This window comes from Podarcis bocagei (assembly GCF_964188305.1).
Source record: "Podarcis bocagei genome assembly, chromosome: 16".
Taxonomy (NCBI): domain Eukaryota; kingdom Metazoa; phylum Chordata; class Lepidosauria; order Squamata; family Lacertidae; genus Podarcis; species Podarcis bocagei.
The window spans coordinates 18,297,941-18,320,774 of NC_138142.1; the positions used below are offsets into that span (position 1 = coordinate 18,297,941).

General features: G+C 46.9%; 1 protein-coding gene across 1 annotated transcript in view; it reads left to right on the forward strand.

Moving 5' to 3' along the window:
- The window catches only part of RTN4R (reticulon 4 receptor), a 132,851-nt gene extending 116,903 nt beyond the window's left edge, over positions 1–15,948 (forward strand). Inside the window, exon 2 of the mRNA XM_081174981.1 lies at positions 14,160–15,948. Within this exon, the coding sequence (XP_081031107.1) occupies positions 14,160–15,592 (1,433 nt within the window). The 3' untranslated portion in view covers positions 15,593–15,948. The remainder of the gene's footprint in view (positions 1–14,159) is intronic.
- The last annotated feature ends 6,886 nt before the right edge of the window (positions 15,949–22,834 follow it).

Genomic DNA, 22,834 nt, shown 5'->3' on the forward strand with positions numbered 1-22,834 from the left:
ATATTTGCTCAAACTTCAGCCTAGATCCATTCCATTGGTTTCTATTGTTTTGCTAACGGAATGTTTGAGGATGATGGATCTGGGTTATTAACAAAGCCCATAATCCTATTTGGGTGGTTTGTTAAAGATTTAAACAATCAAGCTAAGCAAACTCTTGCTTCAGCCTCATTAAGGCAATGATCCAGTCAAATAACTTTCCTCTGTGCTGCAAGAGCAGTCCAGATTAAACTTGCGGTGTGTGTATGTCCCACGCCCGCTTAGCAAGGCAAAGGGTTAATGGAGATGCTTAGGGATTGTTTATACAGTACCATTATATAGCACAAGTAAAGTAAATGAATTATAATTGGTAGTCATATAGTCAGACTGCCAAACCTTGGTTTCTCGTGCAGAATATATGTGTGTTGCTTGTATACCTTTCTGCCTTTCTTTTCTTTCTGATCTCACAGATTCTTTCTGATCTCACAGTTCATATTTTCCCAAAGCAGGGACAAAGCTCAGTGACAGAGCATCTGCCCTGCATGAACAAGGCCTTGGGTTCAATCTTTGGCATCTGCAGTACTAGATTTACATATAAGCTAAACAAGCTATAACTTGGGGCCCACTCTCTTGGGGGCCCCAAAAAAATTAAAGGGGAAAAAACTGGATGTACATTTCCAAAATATAAGATAAAAAATAAAATAAAATCTACATACAGCAACAGTGTTTTGTGTTGTGTAGGCTCCTATGATGTAAGTAATGGGCCCCGCCTGCTAGCCTGCTCCCTAAAATATCACGGGTTTGATCATTACATATAGGGTGCTTACATTCTGCATGGAATGTATTTCAGTTCAACAATTACTTTGATAAAATACATATTTTGTTATGTGCAAATGGCTTTAGATCCCTATTAGGTGCATAAATTACCATATAGCGTATATTCAACACACAAAAAACAGTGACAATTGGTTGTTGACAAAGGACAGCTGGATGTATAAAGGGCTCCATTACCTTCAGTAGCTTAGGGCCTCATCAAACCTAAATTTGGCCCTGGACATCTGCAGGTAGGGCTTGGAAAGTATTTCCACCCAAACCACTGGAGAGCTGCTGCCAGTCAGTGCAGGTGGGCTGATGGGCTGACTCAGCACAGGGCAGATTCCCCTGTTCCTATCTTTTTTTAGTCTGTTATTATTATTATTATTATTATTATTAAAAATTTTATATACCTCCGTATACCCGTAAATCTCAGGGCAGTTCACAGGATTCAGAACAATGAAGACTAGAACCGTACATTATTTTTAGGGGAAGAAGGAGGTCACAGTGCAATGATTAGAGCTTTGTGTGCTGAGGGTTCAATTCACAGCACCTCCAGCTATGTCCCATGCCTGAAACCTTGGAGAATGACTGACAGTGTAAACAATATTGAGCTAGGTGGACCAATGGTGAAGGACCATAGCTGGTAGTAGAGCACCTGTCTTGCATGCAGAAGGTCCCAAAATGGCATCTCCAGGCAGGGCTGGGAGAGACTCCACGCCTGAAACCTTGAAGAGTCGCTGCCAGTCCGTGTGGACAATACTGAGCTGGATGGACCATGGGTTTAACTCAGTATAAGGCATCTTCAACAAAGGTCTGTATAGTAAAAGCTATGGTTTTCCCAGTAGTGATGTATGGAAGTGAAAGCTGGACCATAAAGAAGGCTGATTGCCAAAGAATTGATGCTTTTGAACTATGGTGCTGGAGGAGACTCTTGAGAGTCCCGTGGACTGCAAGAAGATCAAACCTATCCATTCTTAAGGAAATCAGCCCCGAGTGCTCACTGGAAGGACAGATCCTGAAGCTGAGGCTCCAATACTTTGGCCACCTCATGAGAAGAGAAGACTCCCTGGAAAAGAACTTGATGTTGGGAAAGATGGAGGGCACAAGGAGAAGGGGCTGACAGAGGATGAGATGGTTGGATAGTCTTCTCGATGCTACCAGCATGAGTTTGACCAAACTGCGGGAGGTAGTGGAAGACAGAAGTGCCTGGCGTGCTCTGGTCCAGGGGATCACAAAGAGTCGGACACGACTAAACGACTAAACAGCAACAACAAAGGCATCTTCCCATTTTCCTGTTCCTGCTCCAACCACGCGTCTGATAGACTGTACTTCACTAAAGCTTATTCTTCCACAAAAAAATGGAAGTCTTTAAGGTGCCATAGTCAGTCCTCACAGCCCTGCTCATTTGTTTGTTTATTCATTCACTACCATTCTCAGCCCTATCTGGAGACTGGACCTGAGACCTTCTGCATGAAAAGCAGATGTTCTGTCACTGAGCTGTGGCCATTTCCCCATGAATTTGGCAGTCAGTGTGTTCTCTTTTGACGTCTCCTTTTCCCCAGTTTGATTATAGGCTTCAGGCATGACAAGATTTTGGCAGTTTCTCCAACATCCATATGCAAAAAGTGTAATTAATCTCAATTTCCCCCCCTCCCTGTCCTCCATGTTAGTCCAATAAGTTTGGTTGAGTTTGCCTTCCCTCCTGCATCGTTCCATGGCAGCCTTGCCAATTGCTTCAGCCAGCTGAAGTTCACATGGAAGATTCAGAACAGACAAAAGAAAGGACTTCTTCATGCAGTGTCTGGTTAAACTCTGGAACTCACTCCCACAAGAGGCAGTGAGGGCCACCAACTCAGATGCCTTCAAAAGAGGATTAGACAAATACCAGGAGGAGAGAGAAGGCCATTGATGGCTATGCTCCACCTCCACAGTCAGAGACTATGTTTCTGAATACCAGTTGCTGGAAGCCAAAGGAGGGGAGAGTGTTTTTGTGCCTGGGTCCTGCTTGCTGCCTTCCCATTGGGGCTTCCGGTTGGCCAATGTGAGCACAGGATGCTGGAACAGATGGTCCACTGTCTTCCAGCAGGATCTTCCTATGTTCTTATTAACTCATTGGATCTAATCTATGACTCTGAATGCAAGTCAGGTAAGAGTTACTGGTGCCATTTTTCTAGAAAAAGAGGTGCTGGAACTCAACATGAATGCCTCCCTTGTTCTCTTATACAGTGGTACCTCGGGTTAAGAACTTAATTCATTCTGGAGGTCCGTTCATAACCTAAAACTGTTCTTAACCTGAGGTACCACTTTAGCTAATGGGGCCTCCCGCTGCCGCCGCACCGCCGCCGCACGATTTCTGTTCTCATCCTGAAGCAAAGTTCTTAAGCCGAGGTACTATTTCTGGGTTAGCGGAGTCTGTAACCTGAAGCGCCTGTAATGTGAAGCATCTGTAACCCGAGGTACCACTGTACAGTCGTACCTCGGAAGTCAAAAGCCTTGTGAGTCAAACGTTTTGGCTCCCGAATGCTGCAAAGTGAGTGTTCTGGTTTGCAAACGTTCTTCGAAACCTGAATGTCCGTCGTGGCTTCCGCGGCTTCCGATTGGCTGCAGGAGTTTCATGCAGCCAATCGGAAGCCGCGCCTTGGTTCCTGAACTTTTTGAAAGTCGAATGGACTTCCGGAACAGATTCCATTTGACTTCCAAAGTATGACTGTACTGGCAATGGAGCCAACCTGAAAGCTGATTTCTGGTGCGTTCCGGCTGAAAAAAAGCCCTATTACCTTTGACTTGACAATGCCTTACTGGCCTTAAAGTAAAGGGTAAAGGGATCCCTGACCATTAGGTCCAGTCGTGACCGACTCTGGGGTTGCGGCGCTCATCTCGCTTTATTGGCCAGCAGCTTCCGGGTCATGTGGCCAGCATGACTAAGCCGCTTCTGGCGAACCAGAGCAGCGCACGGAAATGCCGTTTACCTTCCCGCCAGAGTGGTACCTATTTATCTACTTGCACTTTGATGTGCTTTCAAACTGCTAGGTTGGCAGGAGCAGGGACTGAGCAACGGGAGCTTACCCCGTCGTGGGGATTCAAACCGCCGACCTTCTGATCGGCAAGTCCTAGGCTCTGTGGTTTAACCCACATAGCTCAATATTCTCTGCCAGGCGCCCCTCTCCATTCCTATCGACTAGCCATCAGTTCCCCTTTGCCCTCTTCCTCATTCCTCCTTATCCGTAAAAGCCCTTTCCCCCCTCACACAAGGGCCATCTCTCAGCAGAACCACGATCAAAACGTTCAGGGTGTCTCTCAGGTCAAAAGCACCTCTGTAGAAAAACAAGCACTTGACCATCCTGATAACATCCGTTCTCTTGCTGAGATGGGCTTTGAATCGGGTGTTTGCCTCTCCCGTGGCCTTCTTAAAAGCTAGTTTCCTCCTCCAGTCAAAAACGTCGGCACGACCCTTTTGCCATCTCCAAAGTGTTGGATGACTCAGAGAACAGGGAAGCAATTAGAGCGGGTCCATTATCTGCCTTTCCGCTGGTCCCAGCGCGATCACATTGTCAGACACGGCAATTAGAAGGAAAAGACTCTGGAGACCACTAATAGATGCTCCGGTTTTTTTCTTCTTCTCCTTTTCTTTTCAGAGGCCCAAGCAAAATGCAATTTTCTTCCGCTTGCCAAGGCTTGGCCTTCTCCTCGCTCCCCCCACCCCAACAACTGCTCGCCTCTCGAATCTATTGATTCGGGGATATGATAATGTAGCCTCCCTTCAGAGCCGGATCAATAATCATTAGAATTCTCTCCTGCCTTGGACGTAAAGGGGCTCATAGGCAGCTCAAAGACTTTTGCTGAGTCAAACAGCCTTCTCTTGCCTTTGTCTCTGCGGGGAGGGATAAAAGGCGATCCGGTTTGCTTTGAAACACTTGCGGCCCGCTGCTCTCCACTTTGCCTCGGAGGCCATGGGGAAAATGAACGTTGAGTTTCAGCAGCATGAAGGTGGTGTGTGTTAGATGTTGAAAGGGCTTGTGATTGGGTTCTTTAGGATCCGTGTCTGTGTAGCCAGGGCTGAGTCCTTTTGACAATTTCACGAGCCTTTTTGGAGGAGGTGGAGTGGGCAGGGCGCTGCAAACATTTTTTTCTGGAGTTGTGCGTGGGCAAAGTTGGTAAAAACAAACTAAAGTAAGAAGAGACTCCTGGTTCTGGCCAATGGCCCATCTAGTCCAGTATCCGGTTCTCTCTCTTTCTTTTTTTAAAATATTTTTTATTGATTTTAACATATCAATTATAAAATGTACCACGAAACTTATCACTTATACAATCTTTTTTTTTTTTACTTCCATCAGCACCTCTGATAATCCACCGTTGTATCTACTTCTTATACATTTCTTAACTTTGTATTGCCTTTAAGTCTCTTAACAAATTATCCTTCCCCTATCTATTTTTGCAATACTTCCAATAATACTCCTCACAGAACTTCTTGCAAACCTACAAACGTCGTCTGATCTTCACAAATACTTTTCAAATAGTCCGTAAATTTACTCCAGTCTTCCGTGAATGTCTGGTCCCACCAGTTTCGAATTCTTCCTGTTAGTTTATCTAATTCTGCATAGTCCATTAACTTCATTCTCCATTCTTCAATCGTCGGTAATTCTTCTTGCTTCCATTTTTGGGCCAAGAATATTCTTGCTAGTCCAGTATCTTGTTCTCAGAGTGGCGAAACAGAAGCTCCAAAGCCAGCAAGCAGGACTCAAGCACAGATACCCCAGCTTTGTCGGCGTAATGTTTTGTCCCTTAGGAATAGCTCAGCCGGTAGAGCATGAAACTGTTAATCTCCGGTTCATGGGTTTGAACCCCATGTTGGACAAATTCCTGCATTGCAGGGCTTTGGAGCAGATAACACTCAGGGTCCCTTCCAACTCTACTATTCTATGACTCTATGAAGTGGGAAGCTCACAGGCAGAACCTGGGCACAAGAGCGCGCACACACACTCGCACCATTCCCAGGGCTTCCAGCAACTGGTATTCAGCAGCATCACTGCCTCCAACCATGGACACAGATTATAGTCATTGTGGTCAACAGCCATCAATAGCCTCAATAATTTATCAAATCCTCATTTAAAACCATCCAAGTTGGTGGCCATCATTGCACCCTGTGGGAGAGAGTTCCACAGTTTAACTCTGCACTGCATGTAGAAGGACTTTCTGGCCTGAATCTATGTTAATCTTCATTGGATGCCTCTAGTGTCATAAAAGGAGGAAAGCTTCTCTCTTTCTGCTTTCTCCATGCCATGCATAATTGCATAAGCTTCAACCATGCTGCCTCTCACCCACCTTTTCTCTAAACTAGAAAGTCCCAAATGCTGCAACCTCCATAGGGGCGAATGCTGCAACCTCCATAAGGGAGTTTCTCCATTTCCTTGACCATCTTATTTTCATGTTTGAGATACAATGGATAGAATTGGCCGAGCTGAAGCCCCACAGATAGGCAGCATCAGCGGGTGCTTAGTGCAGTAGCGTTGCGTCCTTTGCTGGTACCCGGGGCATACATGTACAAACACTAGGCAGGACTAGGGGTTGGGGTGTAGAGAGGAAACAAAACCTGCTGCGCTCGCCCAACCCCCACTGCTGGGTGGGTGGGGGGGCATGGAAGGTTCTCAGGGCCCTGCTGCATTGCCTGCCCACCTGCCCACCCATGCAGGGGGGAGCCAGGCTGGCTGATGCAGCCCTGGGCAGGCGCATCCCTCCAACACTGTCTGGGTGGCCATTCAATGAGGGGACTGGGGGCATGATGCTGTCAGGCTTCAGGGAATCCAATTCCTTCTATGGTGGTGGCCAAGAAGCAGACAAACCAAAAAGCAATTCTCACCAAGGAATTTATTCACTATGCACAGAGAGAGATGAAGGAATGCAGTCTACCTAGGATAATGGCGTAGGATAATGGGTAAAGTTTCACCCCATCCGTCCCTCCTATTCTACGTCACCCCTGCACCAGCTGATCTGTGCTTTCTGCCTCTGAGCTTTCTGTTCTACCACCCTCAGTGCATGCCTGGTCCTGGCAAAGGGGGGTGGATCACGAATGCTTTCCAAAGACAGAGTTTGTCAGCTGCCTCTCCTCTGGTGCTTCTTGTTCCTGCTGTTCCTCTTCCCAGCTTCTGCCCTCTGCAGACTCTGAACTGTGACCTTCTGCAAACCACTGTTCTAAATCTATACTGTCCTCCTGTTCTTGGGAAGGTTCAGGAGAAGGTTGGGGCAGTCCCCACCATTCCTCCTCAGTCCAGCCCTGGACAGGTGCCTGGGGCTATGGCCCTCACCACGCTATGCCCCTGACTTGCTGCCCTCACAACACAGAAGTATGAGGAAGTGTGGAACACCTCCCAATCCCTACTGCACCTCACCCGCTTGATACATGATCAGCAGCCATCTAGCTCCAGAATGTTCTCCCCTTTGCACCATATATATATATATATATATATATATATATATATATATATATATCCTTCTGCTGCCTCTCTCACCCAGTAAGAAATAGTGCTGGGCAGAGAGTGGTGCCTGCAATGCTTTAATTTCCCCAGGGATGCCTCCCAGTGTGATACACTCCCAGCAGGGACTTGATGCGCCTTGTGTTATTTTATCCCATTCGATGGGCGGTGATGTGTCAAAAAAAGATGGTGAGCCAGCCAGCAGATGTCACCAGGCAAATCCCTAACCCAGAGCCTCATGGGGGCTGTGCAGAAGCTAATAATATCTGGGACAGATTAGGCATGCGTTCCAGGCAGGTGCCAGCTCTCCCCTGATATCTGATATGGAAGTGTATGGAAGCACATAGATGCTTCGGATTCTGGCAGTTTTATTAAGTGCGCCGGGTGAGTTATGATGACAAGATTGCAGTTCCGGTTTAGGTTTCCAGCTTTTGATTACCCCAAAGAGAGAATCTCCCTTCTTCATGGTTATCACCCCCCTGGCACCATTCTCATTCCCCCAATAAAACATTCAAGCCATATCTATAGTATCGACCTAGCAAGCAATAATAAGTTATTGATTGAGATTTATAGCCCGGTTTCTGCCCTGCTCTCCATAGCATGCAAGAGTATTTCTCTGGCACACTCCATCTCGCAACAGTTGGCGTGCGTGGGGTTGAGATCCAGCATGGGGGAGTGGGACTGGTGGGTCAGGAAGAGATTACGAAAGCACAGTCCTTGTTGAGCCTTGAAGTGGACTCTGGTGACTTTGGGCCAGTCACCATCTCTCCTACTCAGGGATGATATGTGGGTAACATAGGATGAAACCATTAATTTTATTCCTTTCTTCTGATGCAGGGTGCATAAGCATTGGTATGCGACAGGAAGATGAATTGGTGCTTGCAGGCATCACTGGTGTTTCTGGTGGTACTGCGCTCTCATTGGCTCCCAGTACATTTCTGAGCACAATTCAAAGTGTTGGTGCTGACCTTGAAAGCCCTCAATGGCCTCGGCCCAGTATACCTGAAGGAGCGTCTCCACCCACATTGTTCAGCCCAGAAACTGATGTCCAACTCCAAGGGCCTTCTGGCGGTTCCCTCACTGCGAGAAGTGAGGTTACAGGGAATCAGGCAGAGGGCCTTCTCAGTAGTGGCACCCGCCCTGTGTAACACCCTCCCATCAGATGTCAAAGAAATAAATAACTATCAGACTTTTAGAAGACATCTGAAGGCAGCCCTGTTTAGGGAAGTTTTTAATGTTGGATGTTTGATCGTGTTTTTAATATTCTGTTGGGAGCCGCCCAGAGTGGCTGGGGAAACCCAGCCCGATGGGTGGGGGATAAATAATAAATTATTATTGATAATATTGTGTCTTTTGGTGCTGCACTGTCCCAATTTTCATCAGAAGAATGTTGGAGGCTATGGCTTCTTGCCCTTGGATGGTGGCCCAGGAGGGGATGTGGGCCTGCGGCTGAGAATTGTTCCCCAGCCCTGCTATATATGGGCAGACCATGTGCTTGCAGGCCAGCTGGCCTGTGGGTGGGGTTTGTGGGGATATTTAAGCTACAGGCTCTGCTGCCTGCTTGCCTTGGCACCCACTTAACCGTCCCTGAGGATGGAGCAAGGAGGAAACCATCACCTAGGAACCAAAGCAGCAGAGGGAGATGATGAGGATGCCAATGATCATGATGACTGGCGACGTCTTTTTTGTTTTGTAAATTTATTTATTGATCCTTATTCAGAGATATACAAAAATGCATGGCCGTTGCAAAGTGTCTTTTTACAATATGCTAAGAGCTACTTAGTCTAGAACAAAGGCAGGAAGGAGTAAAGACAAGAAAAAGGGAAACCTAAAGAAAGGGAGAGGAGAGGAGCGGAGAGGAGAGAGGAGAAAGAAAAGAAAGAGAAGAGGAGAAAGAGTGTGTGTGTGTGAGGGGGGAGATATTTGTTGTTGTTGTTTAGTCGTGTCCGACTCTTCGTGACCCCCTGGACCAGAGCACGCCAGGCACTCCTGTCTTCCACTGCCTCCTGCAGTTTAGTCAAACTCATGCTGGTAGCTTCGAGAACACTGTCCAACCATCTCATCCTCTGTCGTCCCCTTCTCCTTGTGCCCTCCATCTTCCCCAACATCAGGGTCTTTTCCAGGGAGTCTTCTCTTCTCATGAGGTGGCCAAAGTACTGGAGCCTCAGCTTCAGGATCTGTCCTTCCAGTGAGCACTCAGGGCTGATTTCCTTCAGAATGGATTGGTTTGATCTTCTTGCAGTCCATAGGACTCTCAAGGGTCTCCTCCAGCATCATAATTCAAAAGCATCAATTCTTTGGTGATCAGCCTTCTTTATGGTCCAGCTCTCACTTCCATACATCACTGCTGGGAAAACCATCGCTTTAACTATACGGACCTTTGTTGGCAAAGTGATGTCTCTGCTTTTTAAGGTGCTGTCTAGGTTTGTCATTGCTTTTCGGGGGGGGGGAGAGATTAGAGGAAGATAAAGAAGAATAAAATGACTTCCGGCTCACTGTCCAGCAGAGATCCAGCAATTCTATCTTCTATAAACCAGTATTTTTCTTAAATCTTCAAATCCAGCTATTACAAGTTCATTTTCTCTTTCATGCAAGAAGTCCATAATGATGGTGGTGATAATGATGTCTGTCCTGCTCTGCAAAGGGGCATCTCAGAGGAATTGACAGGTAGTGCTGGGGGAAATGAGTCGATCCAGCTCAGCATTGCTTTCACCGGGGCAGGGAACCTGTGGCCCTCCAGAAGTTCTTGGATCTCAACTCCCAACTTCTATAGCAATTGCTCTTGTTGGCTGGGGATGATGGGAGCTGGAGGCAAGCAGCATCCTTGGTCTACACTGGTGGGCAGCAGCTCTCCAACATTTCAGGCCAGGGACATTCCCAACCCTACCTGGTCATGCTACTGGGGATTGAACCAGGGACAAAGTAGACACTCCATCACTGAACTATGGTTCTTCTCTTAATCTTCAACTCTTCCCCTAAACTGTAGTACACAGTAAAGGTAAAGGGACCCCTGATCATTAGGTCCAGTCATGGATGACTCTGGGGTTGCGGTGCTCATCTTGCTTTATTGGCCGAGGGAGCTGGCGTACAGCTTCCGGGTCATGTGGCCAGCATGACTAAGCCGCTTCTGGCGAACCAGAGCAGCACACGGAAATGCCATTTACCTTCCCGCCAGAGCAGTACCTATTTATCTACTTGCACTTTGATGTGCTTTCGAACTGCTAGGTTGGCAGGAGCAGGGACCGAGCAACGGGAGCTCACCCCATCGCGGGGATTCGAACCGCCGACCTTCTGACTGGCAAGTCCTAGGCTCTGTGGTTTAACCCGCAGCGCCACCCACGTCCCTCTAAACTGTAGTACACAGTACCTAATGCATAATTAAAACAAACCATTTTAGACAAATATTTGCCCTCAACCTAACACTACGGAAACTAATGCTAATATGCCCAGGAACCTCACCAAAATACTGGAGAGGATGCACCTCCACAGGCTCATACCTCCACATGTGGTGGGAATGTCCTAAAATCCAACTCTTCTGGACATCAATCATACAAGAAATATGCAAAATAACTGAGCAAGTTTTAGAAGTCACCCCAGAACTGGCCCTACTAAACATCTACCAAGACAATAATGCCCACTCACAACACAAAGAGCTCATAGCCTACCTACTCTCAGCAGCCAGAAGCATCATAGCCAGACACTGGAGAGACCTGCCGGGAGTTAGCATGGACCAATGGTATCAAATGGTATGGGAAACAGCTGGATTAGAAAAACTAACCAACAAACTGAAACTGACAAGGGGACAAATAGAAGAAGACGCCTTCACCCCAGTATGTTTCCCCTTTATCACATACACAGCCCAACAAGACAATAACAAGAAACCGCTGACAGCATTCGAATCAATCTGGCTAACCTGATCCAAACACACACACACATGAAAACAAAGTTCACCACAGCCAATCACAAACAAACAACCACACCCTAGACCAACCCCAACCTCTCTCACCACTAAAGGAATACAAGCAAATAGTAAAGAGAACCCACACAAGTGACGCTGACACAAAAAAAGCATTCCCACCCCACCCCACTCACCATTCCCCCCTCCACCTCCTTCCCCCTTTTCTTCCTAATGTAACATTAATGTCTCACAGCAAATGAAACTGACCTGTAGAAAAATGTAGCTTGAAAAAAGAGACATTGCACATACTTTTGTAAACCAAGAAATCTTTAATAAAAATATATATTTAAAAAAACCACATCATTATGAATTATCTCTGCCAATCTGGTCCATCCACATTTTGAAGAGGCACCAGGAATCCCTGTCAGATTTGACCTGCACTCCCTCCATTTGGAGGAATTGCCCAGCAACCCATCCCATCATCTGGGGAAGTCCAAGCCTCAGGACCCCTTTCCCGGCTTGTGCATCTTCAGGAAAAGTGTCATCCTCCTTTGTGAAGGATGCTCATGCATTCTGATGCCTCATTATGCTTTAATGCAAAGTCACAGCTCAGTCACCGAGTTGAGAGAGCCGGGTCGGCTGAGGCAACGAGAGAGAGAGAGCTGGACAAATTGGACAGGCATCTGGAGATTTGGGTCACACCAAGCCAAGGTGAAAGTCACACCTGCTGCAGAGCTGTCTGCCAAAAAGGAGGGCACGAGTTGAGCTGTGCCCTTGCCCCGCCTACAATTTCACTGGCAGTCAGTAGTTTGTTGCACCCTGCATTACGTCCTGTCATAGGCTTTTGGTACACATTTTGCAAGCACTTTTTGCATTTTATGTGTCTGTTTGTTTTGCAGTATTCATATACCACCTGATTGCAGCAGTTTACTGAAGCAGTTTACAAAAAGAATGAAGCAATGAAATTATTAGTAAAAACAACCGAAGCATTTTTTTAAATAAAAATAAAAATAAAAGCAGCAATAAACTAAAAACACTCCAGTGTTCTAGAATCTGAGTAGGCTTGTTTGAACAAAAACGTTTTTAACGTGGGCTGAAAAGAGTACAGCGAAGACTCAGGGCGTTTCAAAGTGTGGGTGACGCCACACTAAAATATCAATTTCTTATAGATGCAGAATGGATACAGCATGGCACCTGCAACAGTGCCAGTTCTACATAAAATAAAATATGCACTTAAAAATAACACACTTTTCAATGCATTCACCAGTAAAATACATATAATGGGATCTATTTCATAAAATTTATGCCCTGCTTGATTGTAAACAAACAAACAAACAAACAAACAAACAAACAAACAAACCTCAAAGTGAATAGAATAAAACAATAAAACAGTTAACAACAATTTGAAACACTATTATTATTATTATTATTATTATTATTATTATTATTATTATTACAGTGGTGCCCCGCAAGACGAATGCCTCACAAGACGGAAAACTCGCTAGACGAAAGAGTTTTCCGTTTTGGAGGTGCTTCGCAAAACGAATCTCCTATGGGCTTGCTTCGCAAGACGAAAATGTCTTGCGAGTTCCTGCGGGGTTTTTTTCCTTTCCCCCCTCTTTTTCTAAGCCACTAAGCCGCTTATCAGCTTATCCGATAAACTGATAAGCCGCTAAAAGCCGCTAAAAGCCGCTAATAGCGCTAATAGCGCTAATCCTCTAATCTGTCAATGGGCTTGCTTCGCAAGACAAAAAAAAGCTAGATGAAGAGAATCACAGAACGGATTCTTTTCGTCTTGCGAGGCACCACTGTATTATTATTATTATTACTAACCCAGTTATAAACAAAAAGAAAAGATTAAAACACACATCAGCATTCAAGATATTCTAGTTATCTGGGTAGGCTAGTCTAAACAAAAATGGTTTTAGCAGCTGTTGAAAAGAATACAACGAAGGTGACTGATATCAGTAGGCAGGGAGTTCCAGAGTGTGGACACTGCCACACTAAAAGACCAAGTTCTTATATGTGGATCCTGTACTGGTGCCAGTCCCACAGAGTGAAGTGTTTGAGTGAGCATGGGAGACGTGAGGTGACCTTGCAGGTAAACTAATCTAGTGTTGAGATGCCACCTTATCTCTTATGCACCCAGTAGATCCCTGCTGTCTGTGGGAGAGTTTCTCCTATCAGTTCCAAAGATCTCAGAAGTCCCCTATACAGTAACTCAGAGGAGCAGGGCCTTCGGTGTGGCTGTCCCATTCCACAGAATAACATTGCTGTTGAGATACAACAGGTGGCCACTATCTGCACTTTCCGGGAACAACTGAAGACCTTTTTGTTGTGTCATGGGATGGTTCCCATAAGTGTCCACTTCTTAGGGTTATAATCTATTTTTAAATGTGTTGGCTGTGTTTGTGCTTTTAGCTGCTTTTGGTTAACTTATATCTCACCTTACCAAACTACGGTTTCCAGAGTTCTCTGGGAAGAAAGATTGATGGTTAAACAGCTCTGAGAACTTCTTGGTGGGGGGGGGGGGGATGGAGGTCTCCTGATGTCTCTCAGCACCCATAACAAACTACAGCTGCCAAGATTCCTTGTTGGAAGCCATGTCTGTTTAAAGCGGTATGCTACTGCTATGGTGTGGGTGCGGCATACCTGAACTGCTTTTCTTTCTCATCATTCTCTCTCCCTGCTGCCCCAAATCTACTTTTGACCCAAATCAGGCTAGGACTGGGGGGCAAGCGAAAGGGTACAATGAGCTCCTCTGCTAAGCCTTATCCTTTCCATTCCTTGAGCTGATTCTCAGGCTGGTGGAACAAAAGCAATGCTTGTGTTTTCATCAAGGTCATGCATGTTCGCAAGGTTGTGCAGTTAATGAATTTTCCAAAGGTGCATTTTGAGCTAATGTAGGGGATGCTGGAAAGGAAGGTGCTAATGATCTAATTTGCATATCATTCTCTCTTCTTCTTTCCCCCCCTCCTCCCCTATGGCTGTTCCTCCAGGAAGCAAACTGCTAATTTTGGTGCTGTGCTTGAACTTCCCGTCGGAAGCGGAATCCTGCCCAGGGGCTTGCGTATGCTACAGCGAACCCAAGATCACCATCAGCTGCCAACAGCAAGGACTTGGAGCCATCCCCACCGAAATCCCCATCCAGACTCAGCGTATCTTCCTCCACAGCAACAAGATCACCGTGATCCGCTCCACCAGCTTCACCTCCTGCCGGAACATGTCAATCCTCTGGATCCATTCCAACAACATCAGCCTGATCGAACCCGGGGCTTTCTACGGGCTCGACAAGTTGGAGGAGCTGGACCTCAGCGACAACACCAACCTGAGGTCCATCAACCCTTCCACCTTCCAAGGCCTTGTCCACCTCCATACCTTGCACCTTGACCGTTGTGGCCTCCTGGAGCTCTCCACGGGGCTCTTCCGGGGGCTCTTCTCTCTGCAGTATCTCTACCTGCAGGACAACAGTCTGCAGAACCTCCTGGACGACACCTTTCTGGATCTTGCTAACCTCACCTATCTGTTTTTGCACGGGAACAGAATAAAGAGTTTGTCGGAAAACGTGTTCCGGGGGTTGATCAACCTGGACCGGCTCCTCTTGCATCAGAACCGGGTCAGTGTGATCCACCGCAGGGCTTTCCACGACCTGGGCAAAGTGATGACCTTGTACCTTTTTAATAACAACCTGACGGTGCTGACGGGAGAGACAATGGCTCCCTTGGTCTCCCTCCAGTATCTCCGCTTGAACGGCAACCAATGGGTTTGCGACTGCCAAGCCCGGTCACTCTGGGATTGGTTCAAGCAGTTCAAAGGGTCTTCTTCGGAACTCGAGTGCCACCTGCCCACTCACCTGGCAGGGAGGGACCTCAAACGGCTGCAGAGTGCCGACCTGGAGGGATGCGTCGACTCTTTCAACCAGATCAGAACGAGCGTCTTTAGCACTAAGACCAGGACTGGCAAATTGCCAACCGCCGACCCTCCTCTAAGCCCCCATGATGGCGGGCGGAAATGCTGCCAGCCGGAGATGGATAAGTCTTTTATTTATGAAGCCAAAGCCAAGGCAGGCCCGTCTTCCCACAGCAGCCGGGCCTCCTCCAACAACCCCCTCAAGGATAAGGAAAACATCGCCAAAACTAAGCCCCAGGTGGAGACGGACCCCTCTAAAAACAGCAGCAACAAACAGATCAACGACTCCCCGTTTGGGACCTTCCCCAGTGCAGTGGACCCTCCACTGACCAATTTGAAACCTGAGTTCCTAGGCCCCATCGAACCTTCGACAGTCCCGACCAAAAAGAGGCAGGGGTGTTCGAAAAAGAACAAATCCAGGTCACAGTGTCGCATGGCTCAGCCCACGCAAAGTACCACCTCACGGCTAATCCCCAGCCTATCGATCACTCTGTTGGTGTGGAGTCTATTCTGGTCCTGTTGAAACGACAGCAACATGTCTCTTGTTTCCTTCCCACCCCTTTCCTTGAGGAGTGATACTTTAATCCCAGGACTTTTGCTTAAAAAAAAATAAAACCATTAAAAAAATAAAAACATAAAATCACTTCCACAAACGAGAAGAAAGTTAAGCCCAGAGGGGGGGAAATACAAAACAAAAACAAAACTTGGTTACACTACGAGTTAACTGGATGCCTTTATAAAAACAAAACGTTGTACATAATTTATTTGTTCCTCCTGAAATTTATGTGTTTTAATTTTTAATTATTATTATTATTTTTTCGTCCTTGGAACTGCACTTGCCCACGAGAGTCTATAGCCACAGCTGATGGTTAAAAGGGGGGGGGGGAGAGAGAGAAAGATTTACCTATGGGGAAAAAATGAAATAAAATAGAAAAAAATAAAAGATGCAAATACGCCATTTTCAAAATGTTTTCCAAAGTGTTACTTGTAATTTGAAACCATCCTTGAATGATGTTGCCAGTCCCCCCCCCCCCATTTGAAGAGGTGACGCAACGATTTCATTGCGGCTCCTGTGTTTCCGATTCCTGCAATTTAACCATCTTTCCACCTTCATTATTCCGCCATGTTTACAGGGGCATTTGTTAAAGAATGCATCCCTTTTCATCCCCTCGAGACTGCAGTATATATATAAATTATATATATATATATATATATAAAAGATATGCATTTTATTTTACTTGTGTACAAGTTCAACAATGACAAAAAAGATATGAAATAAAGGTTTTCTTTTCTTTTTTTGCCCCCTTTACGGTGTCCTCTGCACACGCAGAGATGTGCGAACAGACAAATGTCTCACGTATGTCAATCCTGGGTTCTCCCTTTTTGGGATTTTAGCTCTTGCAGTCACCACCTGAGGCGGGCTGTCAGCTGGAAGGGAGGTGATGAATAAGGCATGGAGCTCGCCATTATGCAATCTCTAATTGGCAGCAACAAAGGATTTCATCGCACGAAACCCATTGCATTAATGGTACGGTTCCCCTCCTCTCACAAGCTCCCTGCAGTCTCTCCTAGCATCATACATATTTCAGATGGCCCAGAATAGAAAAAGGATGTATAAACCAGGCCCCAAGCCAAGAGAGGAGAGCAGAAAATAAGAATGAAACCTTGAGGATTGACAGGAGTTGTTGGGGAAAAAGGGGAAATTGGGAAGAGGTGTGTGTTCAGTGTGCTATCTGCTGAATATTTATATACTCATGTGTTGTGTAGCTGAGTCACGTCTTTTGGCAGGTCTGGGGGATTTTCTTGGGTCAAAATATGCAGAGTTGACGCGCTAGGATTTGCAGCTTTCGCAGAAGAGCTAATCACCTTTGGAGTCTGAACATATTGGAGGCAGCGACGCTCCGAATGCCCGTTTCTGGAAGACACAGGAGAGAGCTTTTGTGTTCAGGTCCTGCGTTTGTGGGTTTTCCTGCAAGCATCTGGCTGGACCATAGCTGTCAACCATCCCTTATTTGGCGGGAAACTCCCTTATCCCAGCACCATGTCCCGCTACTGTCCCTTATTGATGATGTCCCTTAAATTTCCCGGGTTTCAAAGGAAGCAGCTCCTCTCCCTCCCTCTCTGCCGGCCAGGGAGGAGGGAGGCTCCAACTGTGTTGCTTGGCTGCATTGCTCACCCAATAAGGAGTCTAAGAATGACTGGGAGGTGGAGCTTGCATGCCTTGTGCCGATCAAATCGGCCACCTTGCCTGGGGACTTGCCTTTTCTCAGTGCTTCCCAGCGGAGAGGTGACGTGGTTTTCCTTGCTGCATCCCCTTTGCCAGGTTGCTGTGCTGTGGGAACCACCGCTTGAGGCTTCGTTTGGCTGCTGGCTGGGCTTTCTGCCTTTGGCTTGGAGGGGCTCAGAAGTTGAAGATACCTGTGCCTGGAAAATCCCTTATTTTGGCTGCTGATCCCTTTTTTCCGAGGCTGCTGGTCCCTTATTTTCAAATCTGTAAGTTGATAGCTATGGGCTGGACATGAGATGCTGGAGTAGATGGGTCCCCTCTTTGACCTGATTCAGCAGGCACTTCTTCTGTTCTTAAAAAGTTTCTTGAATATTTCCACTGCTAAGACAACCTGCTGCCATCCAGATGGTTTGGACTACAGCTCCCATCAGCCCCAGCCAACACAGCCATGGAGTGGATGATCCAATCTCTGCTGGTGCAGAGATGTTGCAAAATTGCTTCTGTGAAAACACACACACCCCTGACTGGAAACAAGCCAAACTAGATTGGAGCATCATGCAGACAACAGACAACTACATTCCTCTTAGGTCATTGCCTTCTCCGCTGGTTATATTCATGGCAGTGGTAACGGTGATAGTGTGTACGGAAACCAGGGATCGATGAAGCTGTCAGATCTGGTTTCTGCCACTTTTTCAGTCTTACATCCTCCATGCATCTGTATCAGTATGTGATTTATTTTTTATTTTTTTTAAAAAAAAATCCTCAGAGAAATTTATCGGCATTTGGGAATCTAACTACTGCATTTTCATCCCCTTTTTCCCTTCAAGGGGATCAAGATGACATACATGGTTCCTTGCCCTTCCTGGTTTAATTCCCACAACAACCCTGAGAGAGGTAGTGGCTGGGCCAAGGGTCACACATTTCCTCCAAGGAGCTCAAAGTATTGTACATGGTTTCTCCCCCGCCCCCCGTTTAATCCTTACAACTACCCTGTGATGTAGCTTACATGAGGAGTGAGTGACTGGCCTAAAGTCACCCAGTGAGCATCATGGCCAAGTGGCTATTTGAACCCTGATCTCTCAGGTCTGACTCTGACACTCTTCTTCTTCTTTCTTCTTTGGCGATCACTTGTAGCTGAGTAAGAAGAAGAAGAAGAGTTTGGATTTGATATCCCACTTTATCACTACCCGAAGGAGCCTCAAAGCGGCTAACATCTCCTTTCCCTTCCTCCCCCACAACAAACACTCTGTGAGGTGAGTGGGGCTGAGAGACTTCAGAGAAGTGTGACTAGCCCAAGGTCACCCAGCAGCTGCATGTGGAGGAGCGAGGAAGCGAACACAGTTCCCCAGATTACAAATCCACCTCTCTTAACCACTACACCACACTGGCTTCCATAAACACAGTTTTAACAGTGAGTCCATAAGTGACTGTGGAGGCCAATTCTGGATCCACAAGTCCTTCCACAGTGGGGACATAGGTTTCCGGGCGGTAGTTGATCACGGTGAGGGTTTGCCATGCGTGCCTTCCTCTTAGCACATTCCTCCCTTTCATCCTGAGTTCTAGCATCTTCAAAGTCCAAGATACCTTTGGTAAAGGGTGTTCTCCAATTGGAATGCTTACAGGCCAGTGTTTTCCCAGTTGCCAGTGTTTATACTACATTTGTTTAGATTTACCTTGAGAGAGTCTTAAAACCTCTTTTGTTGATCACCAGCATTGCACTTTCCATTTTTAAATTCGGAATAGAGTACAGTGGTACCTCGGGTTAAGAACTTAATTCGTTCTGGAGGTCCATTCTTAAGCTGAAACTGTTCTTAACCTGAGGTACCACTATAGCTAATTGGGCCTCCCGCTGCCGCCGTGCTGCCGCCGCACAATTTCTGTTATCATCCTGAAGCAAAGTTCTTAACCTGAGGTACTATTTCTGGGTTAGCGGAGTCTGTAACCTGAAGCATTTGTAACCTGAAGTGTCTGTAACCCGAGGTACCACTCTAGTTGCTTTGGAAGACCGTAATCTGGAATCCACACAACATGGCCAGTCCAATGAAGTTCATGTTGAAGAATCATTTGCTTCGACACTGGTGATCTTTGCTTCTTCCAGTCCACTAAACACTGCACCACACTGCCTCTCTTTGTAATATGCTATGGGATGTCCACTGGAACATCAGCCCAGCAGAATGCGATTCATAAGCAAACACTTCCTACAGACGCCTGCTTCTCTGCTAATTAGGAAGCGGTTCTGGGAGCAACCTTCACTGGATTGCAGAAGTTGCTGACTGGTAAATGCTGACTCTGAGGCAGCTGATCTGTGATGCTCCCAGAAAGCTATTTAGGGCTGGCTCTACAGACAAGGCAGAAGGAGGAAGCAATGTGGTAATGAAGTCCCAAGGCAGTAGAACGAACTGCATACCATCTTAGAAGTTAGTGAGGGGAAACCACATACTCTAATACATTCGAACATTAAAAGATATATAACAAAACACCTCCCCCAAAGCAGTGGTGCCCAACTTTCTTTTGGAGTTGCTGGGGGAGTTGGCCAGCCCTCTGAAGTCCGCGTGCCAGTGGGTGGTCCTGGCCCCCCATAGTGGTTCACACACATTCTCACATGCATTCACAGAGCACACAAATGCGCCTTTCTGCCCTCTCCTGTACTGTGTCTCATCTATATCCGAGGGGTGGTTCGCTTTGAGGGATGTGGAAGGAAAAGAGTTGTGTGCTAGTGCTGGGCACAGCTTAACCCTATCCAATGCCCCAAATCACCCCCGACAATAATAATAATAATAATAATAATAATAATAATAATAATAATAATAATAATAATAGCAACAACAACAATAGGATGTCCTTATTTTCATTGGAGAAATGTTGGAGGGTATGGAAGAAGCGAGTTGTTGTGCTCAAGTCCTGCTTGCGGATTTCCCACAGACATCTAGTTGGCCACTGTGAGAACAGGATTCTGGACTAGATGGGTTATTGGCCTGATCCTGTGTTCTTAGCACCCAGGCTGGATCTGGCCCTGAATCAATTGGGCAGGGGCTAATGTCGAATGGCAGGGAACGCTTTGGCCCAACAGACCCCTGCAGGCAGCAGGTCTGGATCCTCCACTTGCCGCCTAGTGAACAAACACACACAGTCCAACCAGTGGCGTAGCGTGGGTTGTCAGCACCCGGGGCAAGGCAAGTAATTTGCGCCCCCTAACCCGTGGATTTGCGCCCCCTAACCCGTGGATTTGCGCCCCCTAACCCTAACCCCCAGATGTTGCGCCCGGTGCGGCCGGCCCCCCCTGCACCCCCCACGCTACGCCACTGAGTCCAACTGAGCAGAATGGAATCCTCAACAGCAGGCAGGCGCCCCAACTCTAGGGGGTCTTCAGTCCCCTCAATGCTTGCTTGAAGGGGGCCCAGCTCCCTAGCGTTGAGGGACCTAGCGCAACATCGCAGAAGGCTGCACCAGCCTGCACAGCAGTGGGAGACACGTATGACATCACACATGTGTCACGTGCGTGACATCACATGCAAGTGCTGCGCGTGTGATATCATATGTGCGTGATGCACACAACAGCTCTCCAAGCTTGGGGGCAACCTGGCACCTCTGCCAGCTGGCGAGCTGGCAGTTCAAACTTGTTAATTTATGACTCTCTGTGTGTGTGTTCCCCTGCTGGAACAGGCATGTTCATTCACTCCACCCGGACCCCACTGGGAGCTCTGAGGCCTTTGAAGGGGTCTGAGCTTATTTACTTGCAAACATGCATATATTAGGCAACATTATGTGCTCAAATGTGTATGTTAGGAGAAATGTGCAAAAAATTGCATATGGACTTTTGTGCTGATTTCTTTTAAGGCAAAGTGATACAGAAATGATCTGAACCTGGGTCTCCCAGTTCCTAGTTCGATACTCTAACCACTACACTACACTGCACCACACTGGCTTTTGCATGCAAGGCAGATGCTTTGCCACTGAGCTACGGCCCCTTCGCTTTCCTTTGGTATAAAGTATTTCCTTAAGATCCAGGACAGAAGTTATGCCATCCACAGCACAGTGTACAAAATTCAGAAATTGATTTAAAAATAAATAAATGAAGAGGGGTGGCCTTTGAGTGCATCAGTTTCACTTTGAGACTAGATCATTCAGGACCCGGGGAGACATCTGGATGAGGAGATCTTTGGAAGCATCTCTGATACCTTCTCCATGAGACTTCCTCCACCGCTCTGGAAATCCAGATAGCGGCTCTGCAACCTGCCAGGGAGCACCATGGCCCATCATAATTCTGAAACCAGAAAAGGAACAGCTGCTAATGTCCACCTCCCACCAAACCCCAGCTTGCTTGCCTGTCTGCTTGATACATATTCCCAGGAGCTTTTGTGTCCTCCAAGCAAAAGGTGGTTTGTGTCCATCATCAATCAACAAGCCCAAAGGTGAGGAACCTCAACATATGCTCCTCCACGCAGGTGATGCGAACACCCCCGCCCCCTGCTGTTTGGGCCATCTGCTTCCCATCTGGGTGAGACATCTGGTGGATTGACAGCAGGGAATTTGCTCTAGATAATGTGGGAAGGGGAATGGACTCTCCCTCGAACGCTAAGATAGTTAGAGGGGGAGACTATGTAAGAAAAATGTGAAAACATTTCCACCTCCCGTTGAAATGTTGCCTCATTTCAGAGCCGGCCCACACATGAAGCTGGGTGGGGCAGCTGCCTCAGGCGGCAGAAATGGAAGAGCACACTCTCACTTTGCCGCCACTGCAGAAGCAGCCAGGTAAGGGAGACTTCAGTGGTCCCAAGGTGGTTGATTCCAGTCAAGCGGCTCTTACAATCAGGAACTTCTTCCTGTTGAGTCAGAATTTCCCTTCTTGTCATTTGAATCCATAGGTTTGGGTTCTATACTCTGCAGCAGCAGGAAACAAAGTTTGCTTCATCTTCCATCATCCAGCCCTTCAGATATTTGAAGATGGCTATCATATCAACTCTCAGTCTTCTCTTTTGCAGGCTAAACATACCCAGCTCCCTCAACCGTTCCTCACAAGACTTGGTTTCCAGATGCTTCACCGTCATGGACATCCTCCTCTGCACATGTTCCAGCTTGTCAATATTGCTCTTAAACTGTGGTACCCAGAACTGGGCACAGGACTCCAGGCTGGGTTTGACAAAGGCTGAAAACAGCTCAGTAGCAGATAAATTGATTTGCCCTTGAGCTTGAATCCTGTACCAGGATTCCTACATGCATCTGGTTGGCCATTGTAATGACAGGATGCTGGACCATGATGATCCAGTACAGTGGTACCTCGGGTTAAGAACTTAATTCGTTCTGGAGGTCCGTTCTTAACCTGAAACTGTTCTTAACCTGAAGCACCACTTTAGCTAATGGGGCTTCCCGCTGCCGCCACGCGATTTCTGTTCTCATCCTGAAGCAAAGTTCTTAACCCAAAGTACTATTTCTGGGTTAGCAGAGTCTGTAACCTGAAGCGTCTGTAACCTGAGGTAGCACTGTATGTGCTTCTTATGTTCTTATGATTCACCCTCCAGAGAGCTGACTGCAGCAGTC